A 21,314-nucleotide genomic window follows, 5' to 3' on the forward strand; every position below is an offset into this window, starting at 1 on the left:
TGAAGAATAAAATATTGATAAGTGTAAGAAAGTGTAAAAACCTGGTAGGCCAAGATATATTAAAAACTTCTATACCCGTATCACGTCATCAAAAATCAGTTTATTGATATATATTGTATGCTTGTTGCAGTTATTGGATCTGCCACTTAAAAAGCTTAAAACTGACAGCTGCATTTCTGATTGGCTGTTTTTTTCCCCTCTGAAAGTGATTCCAATTTTAATAATTCCTGCACATCATTGTAGATGTGGTGTGGATTCTGCTAACCATTTACACGCAGAGGAATTTTTAAAACTATATATATATTGCTATTATTATAGCTTCAGTGAACAAGGCTTAAATTTTGACTGTCAGTACGTGCTGCACGCTGGAAGGGGCTTAATGAAGGGTCAATTCCTGAGTGGCAAACCAGGACCTCTGTAAAGTCAAAGAATGGTGCAACAACTTCAAAACATCAAGGTAAATCAAATTCTCTTTTAGCACATTGAAGTTGATGAATGATCATATTTAAGATCTCTCTGTCAGTCCTCAGGTCGGTCTGTATCTCAGCTGACATGTATGTCCTGAATCTGTCTGTCTTCCATCTCCTTTTCCTTCTGCCTCTTTAACGGCTCAGACTCCCTACCTGGATGCGTGGTCTTCCTGACAGTGTGTTTGTTTGTGTGTGGGAGAGAGCGAATAAGGGGGTGTGAGAAAGACTGCATGCTCCATTACTGCTCAAAGCCCGTAGGGAACGGGGATGAAGAAAAGAAAATGATGATAATATTGAAGGTAGGAAGAAAACTAGAAACAACCACGCAAGCAGAAAACTAGAAGGATAATGAAAAAAAAAGTGAAGAAATGGGAAAGCGTGAGAGAAAAGCTCAATATAGACAGAGGCAAATCAAACACTGGCGGCGCACTGACAGAGGGTAGAGTTCACATTGAGGACAGCTCATCCATAAACTGGACACTTCTTGTAAATCCTCATGTTTTTCTTTTAAGCCACTATCTCGAAGTCTAAGACAGCCTCCTTGGTGCAGAGTGGTATCACTTGCATCAGGTGATAATAAGATTAATTTTGCAGGAGCTGGAGAGTAAAATAACAGTGATTATAGCCAGGCTTTCATCACTCTGTCTTTCATCCCGCCGCTCTCTCTCGCCCCTCCGGATTGATGGAAGCCGACGTCGCATTTCCTTCACGATTGTGGTGGTGTCCTCGGCGAAATGCCAGCATTCTCTTGATTAATCTGCCTGCTCTGTTCCAATCAGTGTCACAGCAGGAGAGAAATGCCATGTGTTTTAAATGGCCGGCTTTTGCACATGGGCCGGTTTTATGAGCTTGGCCTCCCGTGGACTTGCACAAACACGCACACTTTTGGTGGGACAGCTTAGGTGTGAAAAACAAAAATGATCACAGAAGATTGCAAGATATGTGGCAGCGGCTTGTCAAAAGCGTATTATAAATAGGTAATTTTAATACGTGTTTGACCATCTTTTGCGCTTCAAACCAGATTTGACATTTAAAATTTATGCATTTTGTTAAAACATGTCCATCTGTTGGAGTGTGAAATTTAATTTATAATGTATTAAAATATTACACGAAATTAAGTCTAGCTATGTAAATGTATGTATTATATATATATATATATATATATATATATATATATATATATATATATATATATATATATATATATATATATATATATATATATATATATATATATCTGACCTGACATCATACAAATCCTGAAAAAAATATGGTTTTAAAAAAAAATGACAGGTTTTCAGCACTGATGTTGATAATAAGAAATGTTTCTCTAAGCCTCAACTCTTCAAATCATAAAGGTATTCACTCAAAAATGAACATGTTCCAAAAAGTAATCATCCTCAAGTCTGTATGAAGTTCTCTCAGCTGTTGAACACAAAAGAACCTATTTTGAAAAATGCTAGTAAACAGTTGACAGTAGTCATTGAAGAAAGTCAATGGCTACAGTGAACTGTTTGGTTGCCAACATTCTTTAAAGTTTTTTCTTTAGTGTTCAGCAGAAGTAAGACATTTTTACAGGTTTGGAACAAGTAGAGGTTATGGAAATGAAGACAAAAATGTAATTTTTGGGTGAACTTTCCAATTAAAGATCATGTGACACTGAAAACTAGTAATGAATTAGCAAAATACCACTTATTACAGAAAGAAACCATATTTTAAAGGAATAGTTCACCCAAAAATTACATGCACCCAACTGTATTGACTTCCATAGTAAATAATGCTTTTCTACAGTGACATTGATCACTTTTATTGATGTGTGTCACATGTGATGACGTGTAACACAGTGTAAAAACAATTACTGAAAAACTGACCTTTAAAAACTCACCAGGTAAAAAGCTATAATTTCACATGCAAAACTTTTTTACTCTCCAAAGAACCAATTATCCAACTAAAATCTTGCCAACTAAGTAAAGCAGGATGAATGTAAGAGAATCTAATGGCCTAAGGTGACCTTTGAAGCCATTTGAGTGCTATATCTCTGGTGAAAGTCCATCAGTGTGTTTAGTCTGTCTTCACAAAATTGGTTCCCAGGCCAGTCATGAGCCTTCTTCAATGCTGACTCATCAACTTGCACAGCTGCACCAGCGGTATATGGTAACTCAACACACCATTCTGCCCAAACAAAGGAGGAATAAAAACATAAATTGGTTCCTGCGCTCAACTGACAGTCCTGGGTTTTGTAATTTCAGAAAGCTGTCTTCACTCCACAGCGAACATGCATTTCGGTTCTGATGAGACAGCAGCTCCTGTGTAATACAGAGCTTAGCCATGCTCTCTGCCTCTGCTGCTGGAGAGGACGTTCCACGCAAAACCAATCAGCAGAAGACAAGCTTTATCCAAACTCCATGCTACAGCATGCACATACGGCAATAGAAGCACTTCCTTAGAATATAACTCACTTTTTATTAGCTAACAATTTATGCTCCAGGAACATTCCCAACATAATATAGGTTTAAAGGATTAGTATAGTTCTTTTTTTAACTGCATAATCATCTAAAGCTGGTCTTCGGGCGCCGGTTTAATGTGTCATTCTGGCTACAGTTACAGCACATTAGCTTTCAGGTACAGTCGGCGTCCCTCACCTTTGCAGTTTCCATCCAGACAGAGATGATGCCATACAGCCAGACTCTGTCAGTACTTGCTGACCAGAGTCACGTAAGACGAACTAATCATCCCAGACGTGATCTGATGCTGCTCAGCCTGACTGGGTTCATAACTACAGCGGGCCGTGGGGATCTGTGTCAGTTTGCTCAGAGGCACAGATACACATCAGAGTACAGAAACATGCCAGCTTTTAAGACATTTGTATTATAAATCTCTTTTTCACACTTAAAAAGATACAAGCTCATAGTGAGAAGAAAAAAAACACACCCAGTGGTATAAAGTTGTAAAGCAGCAAATGCCCCAGTGTGTAAAAACACAATCTGATACGTTGAAAGATAGGCCTAGGCGTATTTTTTTTTTTCCCCTGTCCTTGTCATCATATTTCTTGTAGTAACACACAGTCCCAAAGCAAAGCCCAGTGAGAATGCTGTGATGTTTGTAACCAGTAGCAACTGTATTTGAATTTTGCCACAATTCAAGCTGTGAGAACATTTTTCTTTACACACGCACATAAATGTTACAGTGATTCATTTAAACTGATTTATTTTTTAAGGCCTCTTCAGATAAAGGGGAAGTGTGGCTCATTGAAAGCGCACTAGATTAGGGATCGACTGGTGGGTCGTGAATCACAATAAGCAACGGGGAAAAACTATGCTAAATGCACATAAAAAAATAGAACTTTCTGATGTCAAAATTCCTAAATATGGCCCATACCTGGTGATATTCACATTTGGCCAACAATAGAGAGTTTTTTTTATGTGCAACTGATGTAGTCATGACATTTACCAGCAGAGGGTAATATAAGCCAATCCTGAACCCCTTTTAATTGTGAAGAAGAAATTTTACAATTCTATTTATTTTATCCACCTTATGAAGAGTGGATATGGCCATTTACAAATTGTTACAGCTCAGTTTTGCTTATTGATAGCGCAAATATTATTTTAAATGATTGTAGTGCAAACAGTTTGGCACTTTGATCTTTTAGTTATTTAATTAGGTGGAAGCTGATGTCATCCAAACATCTGGGGTAGGCCTCGTAATATTATTCCAATTTAAACGTGAACTGTTTTCCATTTTAATATGTTTTAAAATGTAGTTTAGTCGTGTGATGGTGAAGCTGAATTCAACAGTCTAACAAACTGAATTTGTGCTTGAGAAATGTTATTATTATGAATGCTGAAACAGTTATATTACGCTACATTTTATATACATTTAATCTGGTCTAGATTCCCATTTGTTTGCAGTAGTAAGCTAATTATTGAAATGAATAGATGTAAACAATTATACCGGCACTAGTAATGATCCCTACAAACAAATAATGATTAATGTCCCTAATAAGTAAAAAAACAACAGCAAAACATTCTGAGACTGGAATGTGAGTCACCGGATGATTCAGCATTTTTCATGCCCTCTTCCGCCGTTGAGGAAGACCACTTTGCGTCCCATAGGAGACAGTTATTAGCTAGTAAAATTAGCCAGCCAATGAATCACACCAGCAGTTGCTCCCAGCGGACAGATGTTATGCTAGTTTGCTTGTGAGCGTGTTTCACCAGCCCTCACACACAGCAACATCTATCCGGTGAAATCAATATTTTGAAATTCACTAATATTTACGAGTTTTGGGATTTGGGTCATTTGCCTGTAGAACACTAAATCACTAAAAAGCTCTCACATGCTGAATTTAAATGCTATCCTTTACCTGCTAACAATTCAGCTGGGATATGTCACTACGACATAGGTGCTGCACCTGCTAAATGCAGTTTAACATGCTCCTGATGCTCCTTGTTGGCAATCTAATTTGACACACTTAGATGCACACGAGCAGGAAAAAGAACAAGAGAAGAGTGATAAAAGGAGTTTGTTGTGTGTTCACTGTGTAGGCATATAGTGGCTACGGATGAAAGAGGTGTTAGCACTATAAATCACATCAAATCCTGCAACCGCGCTGCCATCAAGGGGGCGAAAGAACTTTTCTGATCATTTGGATCAGAATGAGTGAAACTTGGAAGAATTCTAATTAACCTTTTAGGACCTTATTGAGCGTCTAAATGTTGCAGTGAAATACATTTCCTTGTCGGATACAGCACTTTGGTGCTGACTTGAGATATCACTTTAGACTCCTACCCTTTGCTGACAAATTGACTGAAGCTCAGAGAAAATGTTGAGACCTCCAAGTATCTCACCTGGATGCTGAGTGGACTCTTTATCTTATTAAAGATACAGATTATTAGATTATCTTAATATAAAAAGAAAAGATGGAAACTTTAAAGGTAGGCGCAACCTTTTTAGATCATTTTTGATGCACTTTCAGAGTTGTTTATATCATGTACAAAAGATGATGATGTAACATTAAGTGTCACAATGTACTGTTAAGTTGGTATATGGTTTCAAAACAACAATCTTTTAGATTTAGGGCGGCTGCATGTGGAAGCAGGAGGAACACTCTAATTGTAAGTAATGCTCACCTCAGCTAAATACTTAATACAATGGCTAATGTACACTAATAAGATCACCAATTATTAGCCATTCATAGCAGAGGAAAGACGTTTTGATGACTCAGATAATGATTATTTAGAGACTATAATCGAATGAGACTTTTGGCTAGAAAGTAGTTCTCTAGAGAGGGATGAGAGAGAAGGTCTTGAATTCATAATGAAAGTCATCTCCAATGACAAAACTACAGAGCCTCCTATATAATATAATATAATACAAAATAATATAATATAATGCAATAATAGTAAAACATTTATATTTATTCTATTTATACTGTATACAACATTAGACTTTCAGCAATTAATCAAACAGTAGTTTCTGTTTTAGGTTAAAATCCTATAAGGTTAAATATAAAAAAAAGGGTCAGACCACATAGTGAACACTTTTATTATTAATCAAAATGATATGTTTTTATTACATTTTTGGTGTCCAGGGATACATGCTTCCATTCCTCTATAACATTAAATTGATAGTCCACACAAAATGACCATTCTGTCATTATTTAAGCTGTTATCTTCTGTTGAACACAAAAGAAGATATTTAGAATAATGTTGGTGACCAAACAGTTGCTGGTACCCATTAGCTCCCATTGCATGGGGAAAAAAATAACATGAAAGTTAATGGCGACCAGCACCAGTTGATCACACGAAGAGACTCGATGCAGGTTTGAAACATCAGGGTAAATAAATTATGACAGAATTTTTATTTTAGTGTGAACTAATTACTGATTTTATTTTACGAAAACTGAGTACAGGCGATTTCAGTGCATTTCTGTAAGAAACAACAAAAATACTACTGTATCTTCATATAAAGCACATTTCTTTTGGGGGAAGTAATATAATAAATCCTGACCCAAGTGGCCGATACGTTATAGGTAATATGTCCTAATAAACCACCAGTTAATTATGGTCACAGTTATTGATTTTTCTTGTGAAAAAGGCACATTTGCAAAACAATCAGTGTGAATCCTATTTCTGTATAATATGGCATTATCTAAGATCGATTAGTTATGAACTAATCTCTTTTGCTTACTATGCAGAGATTCTGCAGGACAGGAGCAGACACGTTCATAGTGATGAATGGTGGCCGTTTGACCCACTTTAACATATCTCTAGATACACCATTGAATTTCTAAACACCCCGGCTGTGTCTTCAAATCGAATGACCTGCTTTGAAAAACGGTAAAAACACCGTCTAGGTGGGCAGCTCAGGGGATTTTGAGACCTCCAGCCTCTGTGCAAACCCAACCTAGCATATCTGTATCAGTGAGTATGTGCTCTCTAAAATATATTTGTACTCCTGCATTTTGTGTTCATGTCCGAAAACAAAAAATGGCCAGTTTGCAGTTCCCACAGATGATAACTAGACTTATCTATATAGACTTACGTAGTGCATATGGAATCAGAAACATATAACTTGAACAGTCATCACAAATTTTGTGTTTGCTCCTTCAGCCTCCATGCAGCATCCATGTATTTAGTGATTTCAGAGTTCTGCCGTGGAAAATTTAGTCTTCTGTCACTGCGATCTGAAACGATCTGAAATGGTGCACAAAAGGAATGATTACGGAAGACTTTTTTTTTACTGCACTGGTGATGGTTAAGTATATGCATAGTATAATATATATGTATGTATAGTATAATATGTTACTTGGGAATGAATCCATTATGGAGTGTGAAAATAGAAACTGCAAAAACGAAAGCAACAAAAGTTTGTTTCTGGTTATATATAGCAGAAAAGCTGTCCAATTTTGCAGATTCATCAGAATAAGCTTTTTAAACGTATCTTTTGTTTTTACATGCATAGTTTAAGAAATACATACACTTTGCAATAAGGTCTTCAAAGCCAAGTTAAAATGCATTAACACACATTAACTAACAATAAGCATTTAGTAGTTTATTTGTAACTCGTTTGTCACATATTAAGTAATATTAACAGATACATCTTGGATTTATTTTAATGATGTATTGATAAATTAACATTAATAAAACATTTAATTTTGGTAAAACCTTATTGTATCTAAACGGTAATAAATTAATAAATATGCACAAATTTAAATCTAAATGGCCTTGAAAATGTTCACACAAAATCAAAATTGAACATTTGTGACTCCCATATTGTTATACTTTTCTTTCATTCAGTCACTTTTCTGAGATTGTCACAATTTTAAGTCTGGATGTCCTGTACAGAGCACATTCAGGGCTTTTTTAAAGATATGGTGCACTTATATGTTAATTATAAGATTAAAATCCAATTTAGATACAGTTTATTGTATACATTGTATACAATAGAAAAAAATTGTTTATGGCCATTTTACGCACATTTTGCATAAAGAAAAATAGTTGTTAAAATATCTTTCCCATCATAGTTGAGAATCATCTTTATAAAAAAAAAATATATATATATATATATATATATATATATATATATATATATATATATATATATATATATATATATTATTTATTTTTTTTTTTTTTTTTTTTCTTATGCTATAAGCAGTGTAATAACATGCCAAAATACTAAATTCACAAAACTTTTTTCCTGGTAGTCAGGTGGATATATACATAAAAAAAGAACTTACTAAAGGGCATGACATCCATCCTATCTCCTGTGCTTCAGTCTGAGGGTGAGAGTATTTTTTGGTGGGCTCCAGATGGGCCCTGTGTATGGCCTGGACAAAAGCAGCTGTACAAAAACAGGTCATGATATTTTACAATATATCACGTTTACCTTACAGCCAGACACTGAAGAGCAAACACAGTTAATGCTAAATAATAATAACATAAAAAGAACAAATAAAACATTTAAGTAGATTTAATATATTTTGTGCATTTAACAAATGTTGGAAACTAGGTAGAACTGTGTTAAATCACACGTTAATTAGTGGAAAGACTTACGGTCCTCCTCTTCTTTTCTGTAGGCGATGTTGGACATGGGCTTGTCAGTTAGAAAGTGCACTAAAAATCAAAGAGGCTCCTTTACATATTTAATCGACACAGAGACATGCATACTACAAACAAGTGGAGCTCTACACTCACGTTTCTTGAAGGGGTTGATGTTGAACTCAGTGTAAAGCTTCTGGTGTCTCAGCTCCTTCATTATTGTCTCGACATGAATGGCATTCTGGTGAACTATGTCCACGGGGTCTTTTGCTTTAGAGTTTGCCATATTTTGTGTTATCAAATATGTTTTAATTGCTAATGTTTGCTGGTACGATCACCTAATCACTTCCGGCACGTCGGTTTTCTCTGCGAATCTTGTTGCTTGGCAACAGTAAATAGAGCGCTAAACCGCTTTTATCCGCACGAGGGCGCCAAAGCCCACCATTTCTTTTGCTTCAGAAATCGGTCTGATATTTTCTCCAGAAGCATGCCTATAGTGACCTCTGTGAGGCCCTGATCAACTCTTTATTTGAATAATCAAAGCTTAATTGATAGCCTACAGAAAGTGATGTATTGTGAGGTGGAAGCATTTGCAGTGGTTTAAAAACCAAGAACAGCTAAAATTACTCACTGTAAGTAAGAAAATAAGTTATTTATTTTGTAGAAAATAAATAAATTGACCAACCAACCATCCAACAAACAAACATTTCTTCGTTTAGGAAAGTCTAGAAAAAGGATCTATAAATAATATCAGTGGTTAAAGTGCATTTGTTGAATAAACCAAAAATACTTATTTAGTCAAAAACAAGCAAACAAAATAGGTGTTGTGTAAATTGTTTGTACAATTTTTGTCCAAGTTTAAGAAAAATTAAAATAGCATATTTTGTATCACGAAAGCAAACAAACAAACAAACAACTGTGTTAAGTAAGTGAATAAATAAATACATTTCTGTGTGAAAATATTTTTGTGGTTTAAAAACCAGGAACATCCAAAATGATTAGCATTTTGTGGAAAATATTTATTATAGTCTATATGCAACAAAATGTGAAGTTTATTGATTGTTCCTGATGTAAGATGACCTTGAGTGATTTGAAATGCATCTTAAATAAAATGCCTTATTATTGTTTCTTACGGAGTCTAATTCAGTCTCAAATGTAGCTTATATGCATTATATTCATTTATTTACAACGTCTGTGTTTATTAAACAGTTTTAAAATGATTATTAAGTACAGGTTTTATGTTATTTTCCCATGCTTGCTTATCCCCCGTACCTAATTAACTGCAAAAACTGCAAATTATTAGCATTTTGCTTCATGATATCACGTCTCTTGGAGGATTAAAATTCATCAGCACAGTCAAAGCACCAAAGAGTCATTTAGTACTGCACACAACAACTATGTAGCGTTTATATAACCTTGTTTGTTCTGCGCACGGAAGTCGCATTATTTTAAAAAAGCATGTGGACTGTTCCTACACAGGAGTGAAAAAGAACGTGAGAAAGTTTCCAGCGCATCTAACCACGAGTCCGTGCTATGTCTGTGACTAGCAGTCATCCATAACCACAATCTCTCCCGAAACACAAACACACGCTCGCTCAAGGCCTATTGTCTACACGCACACCGCGATAATTCTCTATCTCACACACAAAGGGACAATGCCAGTGCGTGTGTTTGTTTAGGTGTGAGTGAGCGTATGTTGGGGTTCAGATAAATGTGCCTACCATCATTCTCCGTCGCCCAACTTCTGCAGAAGCCCTGCATTATTTTCTCATTCGCGCAGGCTGTAAAATCTCTATCTCTCAGATAAACCCCGGGAGTCATACGCCGCTGATGACACTGATTGTACTGAATACACTCGCCATCGCTGAGGCCCAATGGAGACGCCGCTTGGTCATGGGAAACTCTCTTGAAGAATCAGATTGGCGCTGCTTTTTAAGTGTTCCCTCAGCCTCGGCGTGTTCTCTGTTAATAGGGCTGTGTAAAGGATTGCAGGTACCAAATTGAGAACGTGTACCCAGCCCTGAGAGTCCCGGTCTCTTCTAGATCTCTGTGTTTAGTCTTTGTAATGAAGTTCCTGCAAGGGTAGGCTGGTCATAATACAGGCTGTAAGCATCGGAGTTCACCTTGAGTTTGTTCCCAAATGGTCTCATCGGATCTAATCACACAAACCCAAATCACTTCCTGATACTCCATGCATGCAAAGTGAGCTTTATAAAATACTTAAAAAGCAACACTTTGAGTAAGTTGGAATAATAGCTTGGAAATCACTTAAATAGATTGAGTCAAATTATCTATCTATCTATCTATCTATCTATCTATCTATCTATCTATCTATCTATCTATCTATCTATCTATCTATCTATCTATCTATCTATCTATCTATCTGTCTGTCTGTCTGTCTGTCTGTCTTTCTGTCTATCTATCTGTCTGTCTGTGTCTGTTTATCTACCTACTAATATTTCAGTTATTCTATTTTAACATTTCATTTGACTTATCGTTTCCTTGCAATTAAAATGGTTAAGAAGTAATTCAGCGTATTTTATGTATTTAGATGAATTAAATAGCCTACTCTTCGAGATTTAATAAAAAAAAAATGCTTAATTTAATGTTACCTGCTTTCTCTTTGTAATTGTGAAATTTACCAGCAATTTACTATTTACTAGAAATGTAAATAATATAATATTAGTATAAAATGAAGTAGTATAAATAGAGTTATTAGTAATTAGTATATATAAAATGCGGGGAGACTCTACTTTTCATTCATTCATTCCTTCATTCATCCTTTATTGTATACATAAGGATACATTTTTCTTAAGCAATCAATAGAGCAGGTCAAAACTTTTATTGACTTTTATTTTGTTACTTTTGTCTGATAAAAAACTACGAACACGTAAATCCACCACATCGTGGAGTCAGGCCTGTTGTTTGATGCTGTACTAAAAATGAATCTTTAAAAGAACTTCAACAAGAACACCTTCATGTTAGATTCTTCTGAAATGAAAATGAACACTTCATGCAAGCTGGAGTTTGTTTTGTAACACGAGCCGCCTGCAGTTATTAGTTTGACATTTGTTAAATTAACTGCATTAACTTACACTGGCACATGATGTGCTCTGCTATCTGATTGGCGAAAGTACCGTCTGGTTTTCACAAGCTTATCAAGTGACTTCTCTTCTGTCATCGCACACAGACAGCTAAACATAGAAACAAACTTCCCTTTGTCACTGCTAATAGCAATTTCAGCGAGTATGTCGCATAAAACATGTGTTCCTGCTTTTCCTCTATCCCCTTGGCCTTATATAACAAGTGTTATTACTGTAACTGTCACTTTGTTCGTTCCTAAGAGGATGTCCGGAGGAATAAAGAGAGAGTAAGACAAATACAGAAACGGCTTGCTGATTGCCTCGCATTCTTTTCTCGAGTGGCTTTTGTTTGAGAAAAGGATCTATCACATGGGGATCCACGATGGAATTCGTCATGAGTGGGATCTGAGCAGCCCTGACAGGTGAAAGAGAGGAAAGAACAGCAGACCGACTTACTTTGATTACTTAAAGAGCATTTGATCAACTATAGCAGGCTCTCTTTGGCCGCTGTGCTCTGTCTTCTGCGTGAGAGCGTTTCCAAAGTTCACTCGTTAAGACTCCTTATCAGACAGCAGTGTCTTAATGGGATTTTGATGGCGGTGAATGTCAGTGGACACAGTATATGGCAAAATAAGCATGATCATGGTGCCTGTAGTTTTATTAGCAGTTTTATAGGCAGCTCTGGCATCAGTTTTCAGTCATTCTTATGCTATATTAAAAAAAAGAAATGATCAGATTACTGTTGTCTACGGTTATATGAATGCCGTATTTAGGTTGGTGTCTAAGGCAAATTTTTTGTTCAGAGCAAAAAAAAAGTTTATAAATGTTAGTGTTAGACAAAAATGTATCTGAAAATAATATGTTTCATCGCTCAAATGAATACAAAAAATGTAAATAATAATTATTTATTTATTATGTTTTTGAAGACTAGTCTTGAAATACTAATATTATGTATATATGTATATGTATATATATAATATGCATATATAATAGTCTATCTATCTACACTTTAAAATGTAAAAAAAATAAAGTAGTAGAGTGAATGAAAAAGATGACTGAAATGTGCTTTTTCCCAATTATATGATATCTATCTATCTATCTATCTATCTATCTATCTATCTATATATATATATATATATATATATATATATATATATATATATATATATATATATATATATATATATATAACAGAATCATTCCCTTGGAATAAGCAGGCTATGTTAAATAAACTTAAGGAAAAGCAGCAATCAGAACAGGCGGTCCCTCCTTGAGCTTGATGAGCCAGCTAAATGTCAGATCTGTCTTCAACTACCACTTACTCCTTGGCGACAAAAGAGGTATTGGGTTTCTTCAGAGAGCCCAGGTTGTGTTTGCAAAGTATCATTTGGAAGTTGGGCCTGTTTGGGCTTATGTCCAGAGTAGGTGGTGTGAGTAAAGAGGCTGTGTTTGGGTGTCCTGTGAGTATGACAGATATTGAGGAGGAACCAGCCCAAAGCAGGATCAATCTTATCATCAGGCTATTTTTCCACTTGTTTCCCTGGAATGCAGGGAGCAGCTGAAAATTATTAGTTTTTTTTAACAAGATAAAATATTTCCAATGGGTAAAATAAATAAATAAAATTAAAGATGCATTCTGAAGACAAGTACATTCATCTACATGAAATTGTACAACTGGTAATGACTATTCAAAAGTGTTTTTATTTCTTTTATTTCTTTATTTTTTAAAACTCATCATTTTAAATGATCTTAACATAATGAGTCAAACAGAAGAGGACCACTGCAAGCACTTACTGTAGCACAGTAGCTGTCATTCATCAAATTGAGACTGATGGGCTCATTAAGTTCAAAAAGACTCATAGGCATCCCATTAAACCTTTACAACGAACTCTTTACTTCAGAGGCTAAATGCGTCCCAGACAGCTATGGCCTGTCCATCATATTAATCAGAATAAATCATACATCTTTAATCCCTTTATCATACATGGCAATCTAAAAGAGACAGGGTGAAAGGGAAGAGATTTTAAAGTCATTTTGTTAATGTAATCAGTTGCCACGAGTTGAATGATGGAGGATTGAAACTAGGTGAAAGCTCAACAACTAGTTCACTACCAGTTTCGTTTGCAGACACCCCTGGGTTTTACAGGGAAATTCCACACCGACATATGTGCAACATGACTATAATGTCACTGAATTATGACATATCCTTTCATCACAGGCTAAAGAATACTATTTAGAAAATTCAAGGTTTCCAGTGCTAATTTGTTACAAAAAGAACAGCCAAATAACGCATGGTTTTCATAGATATGAGAGACTAACTTATTTTGCGTTTAAATTTTAGAAATAAATCCACCGCGTTGGTTCGCTGATGAGCTCTACAGGCCACCAAAAGAGTGTGCTGAAATGTCATTAGAAAGCTTGTACAAAGAGCTCTGGTCCTGGGCCAGTTTCTGTCAGTTTGCTAGCATATAATTATCACACTTCACACCTGGCAGTGCTGTTAACACTTTACTCTATGTCTGGCAATTATATTGAAAAGGGATCAGTTAGTTGTTTTGGTAGTCTCTTCTATAATTATCATAATAATGTATTTTTCTCTCTGGCTAACTCAGTATTCACTGAACAGTATAGATGAGTGTGTGTGGGAATAGGAATTGATAATATTGAATACTACAAAATAAATGCCAATTTTACTATTCTGCATTTGCATCATTTATATATATATATATATATATATATATATATATATATATATATATATATATATATATATATATATATATATATATATATATATGGACTGGAGTACATAGTGCAACATTGTGCTTAAAAACTGTATTAGTTTTGTTTTTTTGTTGTTTTTTGGCCTGATGTATGTGATTATTTTCATGTACAGCACTATGGTATCTGATACCACTGTGACTTTTTTAAAGTGCTCTAGAAGTAAAGCTGAGATGGGATAAAAAGCACAACAGCCCCAGTCTATCTCCTATATGCTTGTAAACACAAGTACTAATGAGATTAGCCACCATCAGTATTTAGGGCTCTTCAAACCCTTACCATGCAGTCTCCAGGGTCAGCGGCAGTATGAAACAGTTCAGACCTATGCTGTGAACATGTTACTGACGTGAAGGTGTGGGGTTGTTCCGGTCTGCTCTCAGAAGGAGCTACAGCTAGAGACACAGCTAGACTGATCCCAAACTGAGGTGGCGACTCACATGCACTGATAAGAGCACAAAGGCTCCTCTCCTCTGTCCTTATCCAGAGTTACAACAGGAACGTCTGCACCACAGAAGTGATGCCAATCACTGCCTGTCATTCCCACGGAGCCCAAATGGTGATCGGGTTACGTTAAGTGAAGCCTCCACTTATTGAAACACTTTGCTCAAGTGCCTCTGGTTTGTTCAGACATGTTGACTACCATTATACACTTCTTCATGCTCAGAGTGGGGTCTTGGTGGTGTGTTTATCCTAGTTGTTGTGCCTGCGCTCAAAACAAAGTCAATGGCTTTGAGGTAGAGGGGACGTGCGGTCTGGCATGATCTAGAGGTTCTTGTGTAAAGTGGATCACTCTCGAAATCGTTCTCAGGTCCTTTGTAATCCTTAGCAGCAGGACCTCCAGCGGCGGTCCATCAGAGGAGACTGAGACACCTCAAAAGAAAGTTTTTTTTAAATAAAACAATTCTGATGTAATAAAATGAACTGTTTTTTGCTTTATTCAGTGTAACTATAAATAATGAATTATTGCACAAATTCAAGAGGACCCTGACTGCTGGCTTATCTCATTAGTAAAATGACAGGACTGATATTTAAATGACGCAATCTAATTAAATTCTCAGGAAAGAAACCATGCTGTTCAGTATTTAAAAAGAAGAAATACAATAGTTTTAATCAATCTTACCCTCGAGAAAAAAAATAGAAATGTGTGCAGATTGGTTATTTTCTTTCATCTTTGTGCAATATAGTTTATCTCCCCCAGCAAAAACATGCATTTTCTTTCATGTCTTTGTGTAATATAATTTATTCCCCCTAGAAAATGTATACTTGTCTGTGCATTAAGATAGTGGTGGGGATTTTTCAATGTATTTTTCTTCAGATTACATAGTTACACCAGGGAGTGACACCGATGAGACACCAACTCATTCATTTATTTGATTTGTTCAAAAAGGTATTTAATTCTACTGTGTTTAATTCTATTCATACTGCCCATATTCATATTATATGAACTTGCTTTTTAATAGTTGTGAAGCACGTTTCAAACCAAACCAAAGTCCCTACTAGACAGTATGCAGTTTCAGATGCAGTGCAACTGTGTCTTTAAGTGAGCCACTGAATCATTCACTCAACTGTTTCGTTCAAATCACTGATTCATAGACCTTCTTTAGCCCCGCCCCTTTTCAGCACTGCACTCGTTGTCTTTTGTCTTATGGCTTGTGTGTCTACAGTTATGATGTAGGAATTTATGAATGAAACACTCATTTAAAAATCTTTCTGGTTGAATATTTGTTGACATTTACTTTAAAGATTACAATGCACGTTGAATCCTCTTGTGAATCTCTGCTCATCTGCTCAACAAATCTAAGGGATTTCTTTGGCCCGTCAAGGTGCTAGATTCCGCACTAAGGCAAGCTAAAGCTAACTGGTTTCATACTAATTGCAGGTCTTAGTGGTACCTTGGCGGTACATCCTGATGCAATTCGACAGTCCCACTGGCAGTATTAGGCACTTATGAAACACAGAGCTCCCTTATGTCGTCACTCCAGGCTGCTCTACTTTCCACTGCCACCCCGAGGAACTGATCAGCACTTGAATGTGTGTGAGCTGGTCAGTGGGTGCACATACATGTTTAAGATCATGCATAACTCACACTAAGTCTCTGATGGTTTCCTTGAATAAAAATAACCTCGCAAAACAAGGTAATCTATACAATCTACTGAAGATTGTATCTTTCAGATGAACACATTATCACAGTTTTTTATATATATATATATATATATATATATATATATATATATATATATATATATATATATATATATATATATATATATATATATATATTTCCCATGAGGACTTTGGAACACGCCACCATACAATTAAAAATAGGATGTCAATGCAAACTGGAAAACTGTATTGTGATTTACCGTGGCTGAAAATCATTTTAATTGTGATATTATAAAGTTGTGATTTTTATAACAAACAGTTGTGACAATTACAGTTTAGACAATATTAAAAAAATGTATATATGTATTTATTTATTTATTTATTTATTTTTTTACTACTATTAAAGGTTATGCCATTTTCATGCCGTTTTTTTTTTCTTATAAATGTTAAAATAGTTCTGAAGTGTGGCTTGGCCTATATAGATTTCTCTATCGTTTCACTTCAACAGATGTCATGATTTCTTAAAAAAAAAAAAAAAAAAAAAAAAAGCTTTTGACGATTTCTTCTGAACCAAATGAAAGTTTAGAGCAACCATTGTTACATATCTTTTCACTCCGTGGAGATGTGAGGTTTTCTTTTCTTTGGGAGATTTACTCGGATAACATCAGCACACATCAACGGGTGGAAAGATCTAGTATTCCAAACAAAGACTAACATCAGTCAAGGTAGGACTAGCGCGGTGATGAAACAGAGACAAATGCTCAGTTCTATGTGTGTGTGTAGACTTCGAAGCTGACACGCATACTGACAATCAGGGTGTCATCAACACACGAGGGCCCCCTCACAGAGTAAAGCGTTGAGAAACACTAGATTAGATTCCATTTGTGAGAGCGCGATAAACATCCAGGAACGAGTCCATACAATATTCTCCATATCAGCAAAGCCAAAGATTAATTTAGGTCCAACACTGAGATACGGAACAAACAATCCCATTTAATCACTTGTACAATTCTGTTTTGCCACAGGCTTGGTTTTATAAGGTGGTGGAATCAATAACATTTAATTGTTTTAATTTTCCGCTTCCTTTATTACCAATTTCGCATTTTTATTTTATATTAAAATGCGATGCCTTTCTCAACAGATGGCAAATTGAAATGGTCTGGTTATTGGCTTTGTTAATGCTTAGGTTAATGAAACCAGTGCTATAGTTTTAGCTTGAGGGCAAAACCCCTTGAGTGAAATGTATAAAAGCGCGCGCACACACACACACCACAGACTGTGTGTCATGGGAATGAAGTACTAGTGTGTCAACCGTATTGATTACACGGCAGCAACTGTGATTGTGTGATACCATAACTGCATTCTGGCAGGAGGGGTCTATGAGCGATGTGAATGATATCAAACTCCACTTAATCTCTGTCATTTTTATTATAAAAACCAGAAATCTGATCTGCGATTTTATCTTGCTTAAATGCGTTTCAGCTGATGGTAGCAATGGAGCAGAGACTGTGTAAAGCATCGTGTAAGAATTGTCAGAGTTGGAAATAAAAGTTTTTAAAGGAATATTCAAAGATTCTAATGAGATGAAAGTGTATACTCAGTCCATCCAAAATGTAAATGAGCTTGTTTCTTCACTGGAAAAGATTTGAAGAAATTTAGACTTCTTTTAGAATTTAAAATTTTAGAATTTTTATTGTAATTTTAGAAATTTGGACCCTCTGCAGTGAATGTATGCCTCCAGCATGAGAGTAGATAAATACTACACAAAAGTGTTATGTTTGTAAAAAAACAAACAGCATTAAAAAGACTTCTTCATTGAATAAAGCAATAACGTGGATATAAAGGACTTGTTTGACGTTAAAATGTCTTGATGGATTTTTTACAAATACACAGCTCTTCTTTTAGGATGACTCGTGAGGATTACTTGTGAGTTATTGTAATGTTTTTTATCATCTGGATTCATCTATGAGTGACAATGGCATTTTTTTCAAACCTATTTTAATTTAGAAGCAAACTCGTCCACACCTTGGACGGCCTGAGGTTGGGAACATTTTCACAGGTTTTCATTTTTAAGTGAACCGTTCCTTCAAGTTCTCTGTCAAAACGATATACATCTGGTATAATGGAAGTCGGGGGACTAAACCTGTCCAATTCATTGTAAAGGGAAACTAAAAATAAACACCTCGCCGCTTGTTTGAACTCATCTCAAGTGCCAAAAGCAAACAGCGGAGAAGTGCAAAATGAGCTGCCTCAGGAAATCAAAATAATTATGCATATAAAAACGATAGCTTGGCCAAGCCACGGCAATGTTGAACACCGTCGTTTTTTTAAACCACTGATGCTGGAATGTTGGTCTGTGTAAAGCCTCTGAAAATAAACTTCAATAAAACCACTATTTGACAGAAGTTTAAGAGTTTGCGCTCAGTAAGACTTCATTTCCTCTCCTCTGGGCGTCCCTGTGCGCTCACAGGCCAAGCTCTTTTCAGAAACCATGTCTTAGACTTGATATTCTTCCTGAATATATTCTGGTCTTTTTTTTTTTATTACATCTGATATGCACACTGAGTGCAAGTCCATGCCAAAGATGAAAGGGACTGCAAATACTTCCTGAAGGGATACACAAACAAGCATTATTTCATCATCAACATATTTTGCTGTTCAAATGTCTCTGAAATATCTCTCAGATTGCTTGAAATGTTTTTTATTCTTTCTTTCCTTCTGTGTAAGTGATACCGGGCGAAAAAAGGACCCAAAAATAGGCTATATTAAACAATATAATATATGTTTTCACGCTCCGCTTAGTAGTGCTCTCAGTGAATGTGCTTCTACTCATATAATAGCCTACCGCTCATGTTTAGTCTGTCAAGTCTGCTCAATTAACAAAGTTTATAAAGCAGAGTCCACATAAATAACGCGCGAACAGGAAATGTGTATATAGTAGGCCTATAGCTGCTTGTTCCTGTCTGCAATAGCGCTGCTCTGTAACATGGTGTAGTACAGCTGAGACAGGGGGCGTTTCTAGGATTTTGGACTTAGCCCTCAGAGAGACCGTTAGATGCAATGACACAAATCACCTAAATAAATAGTACTTTAGGCTATTAGGCAATTTATAAAACTTAAGTTTTTTTTAAAAGATTATATTAGCATATTATAATATATATATATATATATAAAAGCAAAGTGTTGTGTATGTATTTATTTGGTCATATATAAATATATATATATATATATATAATATATATATATATATAAGCACACCGGATAAAAACAGAAATTCATGCATTTGGTCAAAACACACTAATCATCACACCGGATAAAAACAGAAAATCGTGCATTTAAAACACACTAATTCATTCGTTCTATTGCGTACCACATCGAGATCGAGAATTATAAACCGACTTGAGGAAGTAGCGCTGGTCTGATCGTTCAGTTTCAGTATCATTAAAATAGTGCTGAATTAAAAAGTCTTACAAAATTACTCTATATTATTTAATAAAATAATAAATAATCTTTACAAAGCATTTTCAGTTTCGGTTTTCGGCCAATTACATCCAGAATTTTCCTTTCGGTGCATCCTTAGTAATTCCCAGACTTTTATTATGTCTCTGACCAAAATAAATTGAGGTTAAGTGTTTGAGAGCTTGACTTAGTGAGAGCTGCATGGATGAAACTTTATTTAACCAGTGAAGGAGAAAAATAAGGGTGCTCAGACCTTCAGAGTCTCTATCAAATGATGACATGTCTACTCGGCCTGCATGAATGAGTAAGCAAACCATCCATTATTTTAACAGTTAAAAGTGTTCATGCAGAAAGGGGAGCAGCTCTTGTCCACAGGTTGATGTCTTGGAATGTTAATGGCACGAGACTAAACATTCAAAGGAAACATGTGAACAATTTTTGTACTTGATTTAGTAATCATTTACATAATTTCAAGGCTGAGGATGTTCAGTTGTTTTCTCTCTTTATTCGAAATACATTCGAAATACTTGAAATTGCAATAAATGACAGTTGCACTATAGCAATGTCCACTAAGAATGCATGATTATTTTTGACTGAGTACCTTAGCTCTATATAGCACACATCATACTCTTATCGGAATACCATGCGTGGCTGATTTGAGCTGGTTCACTGCCTGGTCAGAGGGTGGTTGCTACATTGGGGAAACCTTGTAATGAGACCTTGATCCCTGCACAATGCGCTGAAGAGGCAGATCAAGTAGGCTTGGCCTTCTTTCATAGCAGCTAAGCTCTGCTCCATGGTCACATCAAGGCCCGAAACCAACATACTGTCATAGAATCCAAAAAATTGCTTACAAAAGGGTTTTAGCCACTGTGACACTTCCATGCATACTTGCTTTTCAACCTCTCGATCCCTCTTTTTATTTTGTATATCAAAAGCATGATTCTTTCAGATTTACTGTAATCATGTTTCAATTTTAAAATTAAAGGTTTACTTAATGCTTATTTTATTCTATGAATTTCTATGAAAGTGTGATTTATTCATGCTATGGCAAAAAAGAATTCTCAGCAGCCATTAATTTATTTTTCAGTGTCACATGAACCTCCAGAAATCATTAAATGCTGATTTGGAATTATTATATGGAATATAGTATTATATGGAATACAGAGATCTCAATATATACTAATTATATCCATATTAAAGTCATTGTGTGCGTCTTCAATGGGCTACGTGCCTGAATACCTGTTAGCCCAAATAATGACATTTTAACTGATTGTTTGAAACCCTGTTTGAAAGACAAAACAGCTCCATTTGTGTGGAAATGATCCATCTAAGAAACAGCTTTTGGTTACACTCAAGTTCCCCTCACATATATC

General features: G+C 35.6%; 1 protein-coding gene across 2 annotated transcripts; it reads right to left on the reverse strand.

Moving 5' to 3' along the window:
- Window positions 1–6,024: 6,024 nt before the first annotated feature.
- Window positions 6,025–8,877, reverse strand: fam183a (family with sequence similarity 183 member A). Of its 2 annotated transcripts, XM_043242527.1 has the most exons (5): window positions 8,669–8,877; window positions 8,528–8,587; window positions 8,212–8,315; window positions 7,278–7,314; window positions 6,025–7,165 (listed from the first exon to the last, which is right to left on the reverse strand). In XM_043242527.1, exons 1-5 carry the CDS (start codon window positions 8,796–8,798, stop codon window positions 7,146–7,148), a joined length of 351 nt encoding a protein of 116 aa, XP_043098462.1. In that variant the 5' UTR covers window positions 8,799–8,877; the 3' UTR covers window positions 6,025–7,145. The 2 variants fall into 2 exon arrangements, with proteins under 2 accessions (XP_043098462.1, XP_043098461.1); XM_043242526.1 differs by lacking the exon at window positions 7,278–7,314 and having other exon boundaries at window positions 6,026–7,165.
- Window positions 8,878–21,314: the final 12,437 nt, after the last annotated feature.

Source organism: Puntigrus tetrazona, chromosome 6 (assembly GCF_018831695.1).
Source record: "Puntigrus tetrazona isolate hp1 chromosome 6, ASM1883169v1, whole genome shotgun sequence".
NCBI classification, from domain to species: domain Eukaryota; kingdom Metazoa; phylum Chordata; class Actinopteri; order Cypriniformes; family Cyprinidae; genus Puntigrus; species Puntigrus tetrazona.